The sequence below is a fragment of the Tauraco erythrolophus genome, chromosome 7 (assembly GCF_009769465.1).
Source record: "Tauraco erythrolophus isolate bTauEry1 chromosome 7, bTauEry1.pri, whole genome shotgun sequence".
In the NCBI taxonomy this organism is placed as follows: Eukaryota; Metazoa; Chordata; class Aves; order Musophagiformes; family Musophagidae; genus Tauraco; species Tauraco erythrolophus.
This window is the reverse complement of record NC_141471.1, coordinates 4,980,421-4,993,392: the sequence shown is the minus strand read 5'-3', so window position 1 is coordinate 4,993,392 and position 12,972 is coordinate 4,980,421. Positions and strand designations below refer to the sequence as shown.

The following is a 12,972-nucleotide window of genomic DNA, read 5'->3' as shown; positions in this document are numbered from 1 at the left end:
GTCTTGATTAAAGCAAGAAAGTCTGTTTACTCCTGTAAAATACTTCCTAATAGCCAGCTAGCTGACTATCACCTAATAAGCTATTAAAAGGGTGAGAACTGTGAACCTGTTTTCTCCTCAAAATGATTAACCATTCGAAACTGTGTCGCCATTATCCAAACCAGAAATCTTTACTGGCCTTATTAGCAGAAGAGAAGATAAAGCCATTTGCTACTTGAAGGCTATCTTACAAAGACCACCTACAGTGGGACTTAAGAATCATCCTCACAATTGCAGAGTTGTTGTTGTGGGTTTTTTTAAAGAACAGCATGTATTGGGCTGAAAGTTATGTGAAAATAGTTTTAAAACAAAACCATAAATTTTTGGGTTTGTTTTCCTACCTTAACTCCAACTGGTTATTTAAAGTGGCCATTAAAAACATTTTACTTTAACCCTGCACTATTAATAAAGGAAAAAAAACAACCCCAAGCATTCTGGTAAGCAGTAGGTACATTACTGTTCACTGAAAAAATAATGATTTTTTTTTACCTACAGACTTATAAAATTATTCAACGAAGTGAATTCCAACACCCCTGCATCCACAGCATTAAGGATCAACAAAGCCTAAACTAAACAGATATTAACCTTACCATGTTGAATTTAGGACTATCTCAGCATATTCTGCAATAAGTCAGCCCAGCCATATTCTACTCTTATCTTTTAGTACCCATTGAAGACATTTCCAAAACAAAAACAGTGTTACTTCTGTGTTTTAGTACAAACACTGCTCAAACAAATGCATACCCTTGTACACTAATATCCCACCTTCTCGAGGGGTTGGAGTGTATTTTCTACAGAGTGCCAAGGTCACCTTGGAAAAATCAATCATACTGCCATGTCCTTCTGGTCACCATGACGAGGCTGCATTCTGAGAATTTCAGGATTAGTTTCCTTTTCACAGCTTATATCTCTGCTAGTGTTACTAGAATAGGCTTGTTTGCTGGTTTTCAGGTGGTTGGTTGTTGGGTTTGTTTTGGGGGTTTTGGGGTGGTTTTTTTTGGTGGGGGGGAAGCTGTCTTTTGGTTTTAGGAGCACAAGCAAATTATAGAATGACAGAATGGTTTGGGTTGGAAGGGACCTCAAAGATCATCTTGTTCCAACCCCCCTGCCATGGGCAGGGACACCCTCCACTACACCCCATTGCTCAAAGCCTCATCCAACCTGGCCTTGAACACTGCCAGAGATGGGGCAGACACAACTTCTCTGGGCAACCTGTTCCAGTGCCTCACCACCCTCAGACAGAAGAATTTCTTCCTTAAGTCTAATTAAAATCTCCCCTCTTTCAATTTAAAGCCATTTCCCCTTGTCCTATCACTACATGCCCTTGTAAAAAGTCCTTCAGCTTTCTTGTAGGTCCTCTTACTATTTTCCATTTTGCAAAGCTCCCATCACTTATTTTTAGACATACAATTTAGGAAGACTGCAAGTGTTATTTCGACATTTTGGTGAAAGCAGTACTTTTGTGTCATGGGAGGAAGAATCAGAACCGTGTGATGCAACAGGAATTCACAACCACCATGGAAATTGTATTTGAACAGAACCACCATGGCACAAGGTCAACATCAAATTTGTGCTTCAGGGCTTAATCCAACATATTACATACTGCAAACTGAAGTGGCATAGTTTAATTCTTTCTATTTAGTACATTTCCTGAAAGGACACTTTGAACAGAAATTATAAAGCAAAACCTGCTTCTGATCTCATCTTGTCTTGAGATGGAGTATTGTAGTTACTGAGTGCCACTCTGCATCTAATGGAAAGGGCACCGTACCGATGGATCTAAGGGCACCTGGTTCTTTGGAATCTACTGAAAGTTGTTTCTTGTATCTAGGGCAGGTTTTGTCTGAAAGCTCATTTTTTCTCCTAATAATATTACAGTTTCATAACATGAGATAATAACAGTATTTAGTTATTAGGCTTAAGACAAACAACTGCTTGATTTAAAGGTATTGAAAAAAAAAAAAAAAATCACTACCAAAGCAGCTGAGGCACATTTTTAAAAAACACTTTGCTCTTGGAGCTCACTTGCCTGCCAGAACAGTGCTAAACAGGTAATTTATAATAAAATGCAGCAGTAACAGTACAAGTAAATACAAGAATGAGACCTGAACAGATTCTTGTTTCAAAACTGCCAAGTTTGATGTCCAATTTTGTTCCAATTTTTACCTTTGTTCCTGTCATGACATGTTTACAAAAGAAAAAGTGGCAGCAACTGTAGAGTAACATGGTGGGTACCACAAATCTGAAAGCGTTACAGAAAAGGAAAACCCAAAACTATCATAATAGTAACAGTGAATGTTCTTTGTGGTAATACTAGTTCAAGTGTCGTGTTTAAGCTGTTAGCATCCTTTCCAATACAGACAGCAAGAATTTGCTGGAGCATTTCAAATTTCTTATGGAGCAGGAAAAAAGGCATTTGAATTTCAGGGCACGGTTTGCATTAAACTGTCAGTTTTATCATGATAATCAGGAGAGAGAAGCATTCAACTCTTCAATCCACTCTAAAACTAAAAAGGACATTTCTTGGGTTTTTTTTTTTTTTTAGATTTCACTTTCATTCTCCACTAAACTTCACCATACTGGCTTCCTTGACATCTTTAATCTCAACACAAGAGGGAATCTTCCAGAAAGACATGAGATTTTGCCATGTGAGGAAAAAGGAGTCCCACAACTACGTACTCACGATAAACCCGATTAAACAAATCCACTTAAAATCTCGTTCCTTTGTGGATAAGCACAGACCTCTGCACAGATGCAAATTGTTTTACAGTTATGCTGTAAACCCTTTCCTTCTGGGACTTTTCAAGCTATGTCAATGTGTAATTAGCAAATGAATCGCACTGTAGATTACATTCAGTACTCGTTCCTTTTTTTTTTTTTAATTCCACAACTAACATAACTCCTTCCTCCCCCTTCCAAAACTCTCAAGTCATTCGCAACTTACTGATTCTCAACAAAATCAGCTTCATACCACAGAAAGTCGTGACAATTGGCAGCTGGCCAACAAACGACTTGGCAGATGGAATCGACTTCCAGCACACACAGCCCATCACTGGAAAACTGCTGGTGAGAGTTCACGACAAATACAAGTGCAGATACACGACATGCTCACATGGTCACTATATGAAGATATTTTCCCCTTCCTTCCCTTACTGACTGATGACACACAGTTCTCATGCTCAAATATGATCAGTGCCTTTATAATACTATTTTTCAGTACCTTCATAAGATTACTTTTATTATAATAAATGCAAATTGCTGTCAGTTAATCCTGCTTAAGAATTCCCAGATAAACTATTTTAGCCACCATATCTTCTCAAGGACTAGCTGTACGATGCCTAACCAAACGCTTCCTTTTACCCAAATGGGACATTCTGCCTTTAATTCTGAAGCCATACTGTACTGTGGAACGAGCCCTGACACACTATGTTATTCATCATTTTCCACGCACCTCCTCCCTTTAAATACAGCACATTCACTCGAAGTTTTTAACCAATGGTAACAAAGACTAAATAAATGTCTTGGCTTTAAGAACCAAAGCAGCAGTGATCCTGCATCAGACACAAGACTTTTATCTTCCTAGATTTTAACAGAGAGTTAAAAAACACATAGAACATCTCTCCTTAACAGGTAGCTCCTATGCCGTTTCGGCCAACCTGCCAGGGGTCAGCCTGTCCAAGCAGTATGGTCCAGGGTTCTTCATCACTGCACCATCTCATTGCTCAAACATCTCCCATAGCTTCTCACACCAGAATTATCCCTGGACACAGCCAGCAATGCCAAACACCTCTGAGCCCCTTAAACCTCAGCACCATCAGAGCACAGAGGCAGCTATTGCAATCCAGAATGTTATGATGAGAAAAGAAAAAGGCAAGAAGGCAAAAATACAGCAAGGGAGAGAATTAGAAAAGAATAAAAATGTCAAAGCTTCACTCCAAAAGTCCCTGTAAAACACGTTTAAACTGTTTTTCCTGAAATGCTTTATTTTACATTGCGTTCACCAAAAGTTAATGTGTATCTTTAACCAATTTTAGTTTTGTTTACAAGAAGTCCCATAAGCCTAATTTTTTTAATTTGTCAGGCTTTTGTGAATGTTTATTGAGATCCTTTATAATCCTAAAAGTTCCTTTCACTCCAGGTGGTAAATATTAGGTCTTTAAACATGCTTGGCTGAAGCAAGTATAAATGATTAAATATCTTCTAGGAATGTGCCACTACTGACCACTCCTTTGTAGAGCACTTCTATGTGAACCATCACTAGGAAAAATTGCCAACATGACAATTCAAGGAAAAACAACTGCAAAACAACTTCAAAACCTACACCTACCATCTTGGACTTTACCAAAGCTTCCTGATAATTAGATCCCCAGTAACCACATGTACAAGCATTCATGGGTATCCAATGCTAGTATGTAAATATTTAGACGTGTATATACCAATCAACTTCGTGAACAAAAATGCAGAAGCACTGCAAACAAATCATTAAATGCTTGGAACAACTATGCACAAAATTTATACCTTCACACAATTCTGCTAATATGACTTCAGAGAAATGTGTGGATTATTCTACACGTGTCCACTCTAATAGTATCCATCGTGGCAGAATTTCTTTCTGGCAGCTTTGCAGATGGAAACTGGTCTATCTGCCTCAAAACATTCTGCGAGGCTAGGAGGTCATCACCAAGAGCTGGAGACACATCTCTCCCTCCAACTCCCAAAGGCCAAGAGAGGAGTACTGTGTACCAAGGAAATGACCAAGCTTTGCAAATCACCAAACAAACAGAACTAAGTTTAAAATCATGTCACTGATTACAGCAAGATTAGTTTAATGCTAATTCTGCTGGGAATCCTGGAGGACAACTCGGGAAGCAAGAGAGCTGAGAAGGTAAGGGAGAGCATGACAATGAATAAAAACCAATACATCGCTTTCTACCAATAAGGAGACCCTGCAACAGAAGCAGAAAAACTGACAGAATGAGCTGACCAGTTACTCGTGAGAGAGGACTTGAATTTAAACAAAACCATTAATATATATATTGTAGCTTCAGGTTGACATTCAAGAAGTATTTGTTTCCCACAAAATCGTCCTGAAGTTTTCTAAACATTTTAAAAAGTTACATACACACTAAGTTTTGACAGACCAGACCTCCTGCATTTGGGGTTGCTTCTCTGTACAAAATACAGCCTGCCACATCTCATTTGTGCCCGTCTGCCAGGCTTTAAATATACTATCAACAGTTCAGAAGAGAGTAGTAGTTTTTTGTTGAAAAAAAAAAAAAAGGAAAAAAAATCTTATTGAAAAAGCCTCGGCATCCTTAGAATCCAAGTCTACCATATATTTATTCAGATTTAACTTTCTAGATAATAGAATTCCAGTTTCTTGTACAGCCAATCATTTCTAATAATGGGGTTTGCTCTTTTTACAAATCATACTTTATCATCTTCTACAATGAAAACAAGATGTGGCACTTTTATGCAAGTGCTCATTTTGATAACACACTGAGTAAAGCCTACAAACTTTATGTAGGCCCAACACCACGCACAGAACTTTGTCTGCTCATCTGCCTAAAGCTGGTATTTTTACTAATATCTATGTTACACAGTAGTAAACAGTACTGAAAGGACTGGACCGTATAGGATTCACTCTGATTTTTTTTTTGTCTTAGAGCAAACATTCTAGAAATATAAAAAAGGCCAAAATTATACCACACTAGACTGTCTGGAACATATTTTTACTCTTATTTATTTAGACCCACTTTAGAGCTACTTACACTTTCCACATTTGTCACATCTACGTCCATTTTACGCTTTAACCTCTCCAAGCAAAAATACAGCAAGCTCCCATCAAACTCCAGCAAGAGCAGAATTTATAGAAAATGAACATTTCCAGCGTGAAACTCTTAAAAACGTCTCTGGCTACATCACAGCACAAAAGGCATCTTTCCTCTGCGCCCACCCACAGCCCCTTGCAAAAAGCGCTGGAAGTTCAGCAAAGCATTTAAACCTACTGAGACCACATCATCCCATTTGAGCCTCCTGGCCAGAGAGATGAGCGCTGAAAACGCAGCTTATCTCAATATCGTTCAACAGAACAGACACACAAAGACTTCAGAGATGCTGCTGAGCGTTTCTGTGAAATTTACCAACCAGGTCTCCACTGCTGAGAGGGATCAGATGGTATATGGTCCTCACCAGCAATCCAGACGTGGTCTTTAAACATCTAAAATAGGTTTGCTCATTAGCTCTATCAGCCCTTCTCTTATTTCAGCCTGGAAGATTCCTGTCTCTTTCTGGATACACTTATGAACTGGGATAAAGGAACACGCACAACCACCCAACCAGGTGGACAGCAACCCATCGACTTCCTTGTGAGAGGACTCACTGCCCTACTACGAGGGTGGATGGGGTCAGAGCAAGTCGGGAGCCCGTAGCAGACCCTAGGATCTATTCTCTCTCCCACTATCAGTCCCCATATGGGCTCAGCAGCCCTGAAGAGCCAAGACTTCATACCCTCTGCTCTGCCCCTGAAATAGGCTGGCGCACTTGGGCAGCTCTCTTCTTCCTGGTCCTACCTACATGCACATGCCTAGCTTCTCTCCCAGCAAGATATATCCCCTGGGCAAGGAGGAGAAGGAGGGATGAGCCATATCTTCCCTACTGATCCACGCAGTGAGTAAAAACCTAAGGAAAAACACAGAGTCAGACCTATCTTTGCTTTTCCTACTCATCTAGAAAAGGAAAATGTTAAATCTGGTGGACAGAAACACTTCAAACATAATTCAAAGTAATCCATTTGAAAGTCTCCATCGGGTAGGATCGAATAATGGACAAATTCACTCCCCAAGTTAACATTTCCATATTCAGAACTGCTTGAAACTGGATTTTTAATGGAGAACGTAATACGGAGCACCAACCACGGCGGTCATTGCCAACAACTCTTCCAACCCAAAATTTAGCAGAAAGCAAAAGCGCGCTTGCTTACAGAGTGAATACTTAAGATTCAAGGTGTATAAAAATTGTATAGAACAAATTTGCACCCATTTTCATGTTTGAACGATGACTTTTACAAGATAGTAAAACTCATAAATTAAGTGTTCTGTGACAGAAAAATAAACTTCCCACAGTTCAACCTACCTACGAGGCAAATGGGAACAATGTCTTTCACTGACACTGACCAAGCAAGTGAGTTTCATTTCCCTGAGCTTTCACTTTCTCAGCATTTTAGTTTTGTGTCACTTCAAAGAAACAAACACGGATCCCTTATCCAGAGGCTTATCTGTAACACTCCAATTAAATTCCAAAAGATGAAGTGTAGCATCGATCACACTGCATTTTACTGATTATCTCAGAAAATGCCGTTTGCATTTCTGAATACTGAATTGACAAAATGTTGGTCAACTTTTGGTTTTTTTTAAAAGGCATCTTAAACTTCTCAACACTTTAGTTAAATCCCTGCATTGGAACCAATATGACCGTGAGATGACGTACTATGGAGAAATAATAATGCTGCAACTTACAGACACGGACTGAATATTAAGACATTCAAGCAAGTTATCATTCATGTTACTGCCAGTATAACTTCAGCTCGTTAGCTGCTACCCTAAATCAAATCTTGGGTTACTACAGGTTACTACAGTCTCCCTGGAACATAAAACCTACTGTATGGTTACTCTGGTTTCATATAACAGCTATGTCATTAGTTAATGATTTAAAATTTTACCCTCCGTGAGCAATTCACATTCCAATGGAGTGCTGGAGCAGTTTCCACATCCATATTTTTTTTTAAATGCTACTTTAAAGTTAAATCTGTATTTAATATTATGAAACTTTGTTGAGACTGTCTCAGAAACATTAACATATCATCAAACGTTTGAGTACTCTGAATCCCAATGATATATATAAGGGCAAAAAAAAGAATATTTAAAATATTTTTTCATATATTTTCAAACACAAGGACACTTAATTTAGTGTCTTAAGATCTTAAGAATGTTTTAAGTGATAATGAATACTGGTCTCATTGCTGTTTTTTCCAATTTTATTTGAAAGAAAGAAAGGCAAAAAAGTTTGCCTGTTTGTGAAAGCATCCTCAGGGAATTATATTGTTCAATAAAAAAAATTATCATGGTTTAGGTTCCACCGTGAACCTTTTTCAAATAATTTATTGCAGGAAAAAAAAAAAAATCACATTTCTGTAGAGATATTAAAACACGCAGTTACTCTGAATAATTGAAAATAGATGCTCAGCTGACAGAGAAATTTTATAAAAGTCAGGAAACACGTATCTGAAGAGAGAAAAAACACCATCACAACCTGAAGGATTTGGTACCTAAGGAAGGACTGGACTATTATTACGCTACTACTTAACTTGGCACATGGAAACAGCCAAGAAATTGCATCAGTTACAAGGATCAAATTAAAGCACGTAGGTAAAAAAGAAGAAAAATCGCTTGTTTGGTCTGACTGCCTACTGCCCATCTGTGATCACACTCTCTATACTACATTCAGTTCAAGACATGTCAGCATTCCACTGCTTTCTATAGATTTAACCGTATAGATTTTATATTAGAAGTCACTGCTCAACTGAATAAAAATACTTTTCCTAAAAAATAAACAGCTGATTTTAGCTGCAGAACTGATTATACCGAGATTCAGATTTTCAGTTTTTCTTGACAGCTTTTCTTTACATTTTTTCTAAGTTGCTCACATTTGTCGCTGATGTAACAAACTCCTTTTCACATACTTAAGTCTCCATTTTAATTTCAAGTTACAAGTCTTCTTAATACTTCTGATTTCCAGAAGTGCCAAATGACCACCACGTAAAATATTTCTGTGAAGAACTACTATTCTCATTACTTAAAAACCTCCCAGGGAATTAAATTCTCCCCGAATTTAGTGCTCAAAATACTTCTAATCGCCTACATATGTATCGCTTCCAACTGGGAGAACGTTAAGTTTCTATTTCCCAGAACTGATTTAATGACATAGATAGGGACCAAAATCCTCCAGGAGCATGAACACCACAGGCATTTCAGGGAAAACATTACAATAATAATAAAAAAACGATTGTAGCAGCTTTCCATGCTCAGTTTTCATTTTGACAGACAACTAAATGCAGTGCACCACCATGTGGCAACATCTTAGGGAATGGTTCATGTACCAAGATCTGTTTTTTTCTAGCTTCAAAATTTTTTACTGTTAAAATTAAACATTAACAATTCCATCTCAGTACTAATAAGCTCCTTTTTAACAAGTTGTCACAGTTTCACTTATCTCAAAAGCTAATTTTTAATACGAAGAGAATATCTGGGCATTTTTATTTGTAAAGCATAGTATTTACCCAAAAACATAACTGCCCCACGATCAGAGAACAGCTGTTTCTTGCCAACCGCGCTCCCTTGCACAAGAGAAATTTGGCATAAGCATACGCTGTACATCAAGCTCCTTTTAAAACATAAATACATTAAAAAAATAAATCAAGTTGAATGTTGGACTCACGGCTGATTAAAAGCTTCAAAAAAATCTTGAAAAAAAAAAATCAAACACTTAAAGGTATACGCATGAACTATTGAGCAGTTGCTCAGCTACTGTAAAACTGCTTCTCTCCAGCTTAACAAGAAAAAAAAAAAATCCATTTTTTCTTTAAGAAACACCAACAGAAGGTTCCAAAACCTCTAAGAAAACCCTGACTCCCGAAGCCGCTACATGCCACTTAGTACTCTGGAACATATGTCTGCAGCCAAATGCCAAACTCGGAGGAAAAAGCGGGTTTTCATTAAACTGGTCAGCCTTTGCCCACACAGCACAGTGCCGTTTTAATTCGCTGTATTATCAAATCGTACAAGATAGGCTCAGGTGATTCTTGCATTTGTTAAATTAAGAGTTAATTCATGATGCCTCAACATATTTGTTAGCCATTTTGTACCAGTACATTCGGTTCAATCTGAATTAGCAGTGAAGACTCACTTTAAACATCACTCTCCCACTAAGAGCCCACCTGTATTCACCCTCTCAGCCTCGGGCTCTCTTGTAGCTCACCGGACCCAAAGGCTTTGCTCAAACTGTAGGAAATCTAACAGAAAATTGGGCGATGCGATAAGTGGCCACGCAAGGAAGGCAGGCAGCACAATGGGTTTTCGCAAGCTCGGCACCCCCAGCAGTGGGAGAAACCTGTAGCAGCAGAGGTACGAGCAAGCAGCACTCTCCTTTCCGAGCCCAGGACGGACAGACCTGCAATTTTCTTTCTGCAAAAGTTGCTCTGGCACGATTTGAGAGCCTTACCACAGAGCACATCGTCAATCCAAAGCATGCACTTTAACCACATTTAAAAAGAAATAAAAATACAGAAAAAAAAAAAACCACGTTAATCCACCTCCTATATTAAGACCATGCTGAAGTTTCCTTGTCTCAAACTCCCAACTACTCTCCTTCTGCTCTCGCCCAGGCCACCCTTGCCGACACGCAGCCCGAAAAGCCCCTGCAATGCAATTAAAACATTATGATTTTCTGCCAAAGAAAAGCCGACAGCAAGAACACAATGTACATTATGCAAGTTACTGCATAGTTATGCAAGTTATATGCATGTTTGCGCTACGCAGCGCCGTTCACTGCATTGAGGGCTCCGAAGACACTTGTTTGATGTGGATGCTTACTCTTATTTTGAGCTGTCAAATCTTCTTCTACTTGCCTCAACTGGCTTTTTTACGCTGAAACTTCGACCAGCTGCTAAAAATATTAATGAAGCTCTTCCAGTACGTACAACGATACAGGCCGTTAAGACCACGATGACATCTGAGCACCGTATCCCATAAGCCTGCTTCAAACCAGGTCTGAGGAGACATCGTAGGCAGAGAACCGGCACCTTATTTGCTGTAGATGCCCCATGCTCAGCGTTGCCAAAACAGAGGAAAACATCAGAAATCTGGAGACAAACAAGGCCTCACAGTGGAATTACCACTTCACAAGCCATATGAATTAGAGAGTTACTTTAGCACTCCTACAACGAACAAAAAATATATTTTGTTCAAACACCCCCTAACCTGGTGGTTTGGTTTTTTTTTTGATCTACCTCCATAATTCTTCTGCAGTCAGCATCGGTGAGATGAGAAGACAGGGATTTCACGTACAGCCTTTCTTCTGAAAGTAACAGGGAGCAACTTCTCCAACACTATCCTATTTACAAGATGAGCCACACAAAAATGGAAGCTTTTTGGGTACTAAAAGCGTCGATTTTAGATGGAGATATATCAATCTACCATTTTTAGAAGACCACTCAGATGCCTATCACGATACCTATAGGAAACATTGTCACACGCTTTATTTCTAATTTCTGTCCTTTCTCCCCTTTTTACTAGCACTGCCTGTAACAAAGCATAAACTCAACATCCAAATAACTTCAAAACTCCAGAGCAATCACAAACAACTCCTTAGAAGTGGAACCCTGCTGCTTACCCGCACTTTTTCACCTCCAGCTGCAAGGACACAACCACTTACAGCCCAAGACCCCTCGGAGCTTCCAAAAGGAAACAAGGTTAAGGTCAATCGTCAACGTCTAGACTTTTGAGGAGAAGCAGCTCCTTTGGCCAGGCTGGATTCATCTTATTTTGGAGTTAAACACAATCTAAGCATGATGCCTTACGCAAGCAACAACTATTTATCTGCGGAGTAAACAGAGCTGGCTTTTAAAAGTAGCCCATGTTTCTTTCCGAGACGCACCAGTATCCTCCAACAACCAACCTGAGAGCTCCACAGATTCTTAAAACGTGAGGCAGGGAGAAACACAGGAAAGCAGAGAGAAATCTTTTCCAAACAACGAGGGGAAAAAGATTAAAATCTTTGAAGCCGAGATTTCAAAACCTTCCACCACATCCAGCACAGGTATCCTTTCCCTGAAGCGGGGCACTAACTGCCAAGTGACAACCTTACAAAGTTACCGTGCCCACCCTCAAGGAACAAGAGTATTTTATTTAAATAATTACTGATTAAAGTCAGTATTTAAACACTGTAACGAGTTCTCGGCTGTATCCAGCAAGCAGTTTCAGAGACCTTCACGCAAATATCTTCATCCCACAAAAGAAAACAACAACCCACCCCAACAAGCCTTCCTCTATTCCCAGCAGCCTGGAGAGAGGATTATACAGTCGCTGAAGAATTCCAAGTTGATACTACGTGCGTTTTTAAGCAGCGATTTCCAGGAAAGAAAAAACAAAACAAACAAGCAAAAATAAAAATATGGAGAAAGAGAGCAGCTCACCTTTATCCTGAGTGCAGGACAGGATCTCCTCCTCTTTGGGGTTAGTCACCTGGGTGATAATGGACGGGTTGTCCATGGAAACAGAGTGAGATTTCACCTGGCTATTTCCCTCCCAGAGGCAGGCTTGTGTGCGGGGGGGATTTGTTTGTTTGTTTAAAAATCAATGCGCAGATTTGTATTAAAAACCAAAAAAACAACCAAGAAAAACAACAACTCCTCCAGGAGCGAAGCCAAGCTGGGGGGAAGGGGGGTGGGGGGAGCACCGCGCACAGGGGCCCCTCCGGTAGCGCTGCCACCGCCGCCTCCTCCAGGCGCCAATTCTCCACGGGGGGAGGGAAGCGAATCAACCCCCCCCTTATAAAAATACGCAATTAATCCAATTCACCCTTCCGGGAAGCCCTCCGCAGCTCTCCCCCCGGAGCCGCCGCCGCCTCCCGAGGCGGGGGAAGTGCCCCCGGCCCTCCGCGCCTCCCCCCGCGGCGAGCCCCCGCCTCACGCCGCCCCCCGCATCCACCTGAGCCGCCCCGCGGGGCCTCCCCCGAGCGCGTCCCCCGGCACAGCCCCCCGCTCCCTACATACCCCCCCGCCGCCGCCCTCCTCCGCGCTTATCTCATCCCCGCGCCCCCCCCTCCCCAGCCCCGGCCCCCCGCGCACCTCCGCCCCGGCCCTCCCTCCCCCCCCAC

General features: G+C 40.5%; 1 protein-coding gene across 3 annotated transcripts in view; it reads right to left on the bottom strand.

Moving 5' to 3' along the window:
* The window catches only part of CTDSPL (CTD small phosphatase like), an 82,007-nt gene extending 69,317 nt beyond the window's left edge, over positions 1 to 12,690 (bottom strand). For all 3 annotated transcript variants that reach the window (XM_009977514.2, XM_009977515.2, XM_009977516.2), the window contains exon 1: positions 12,290 to 12,690. In XM_009977514.2, the coding sequence (XP_009975816.1) occupies positions 12,290 to 12,365 (76 nt within the window). In that variant the 5' untranslated portion in view covers positions 12,366 to 12,690. The remainder of the gene's footprint in view (positions 1 to 12,289) is intronic.
* Between the last annotated feature and the right edge of the window lie 282 nt (positions 12,691 to 12,972).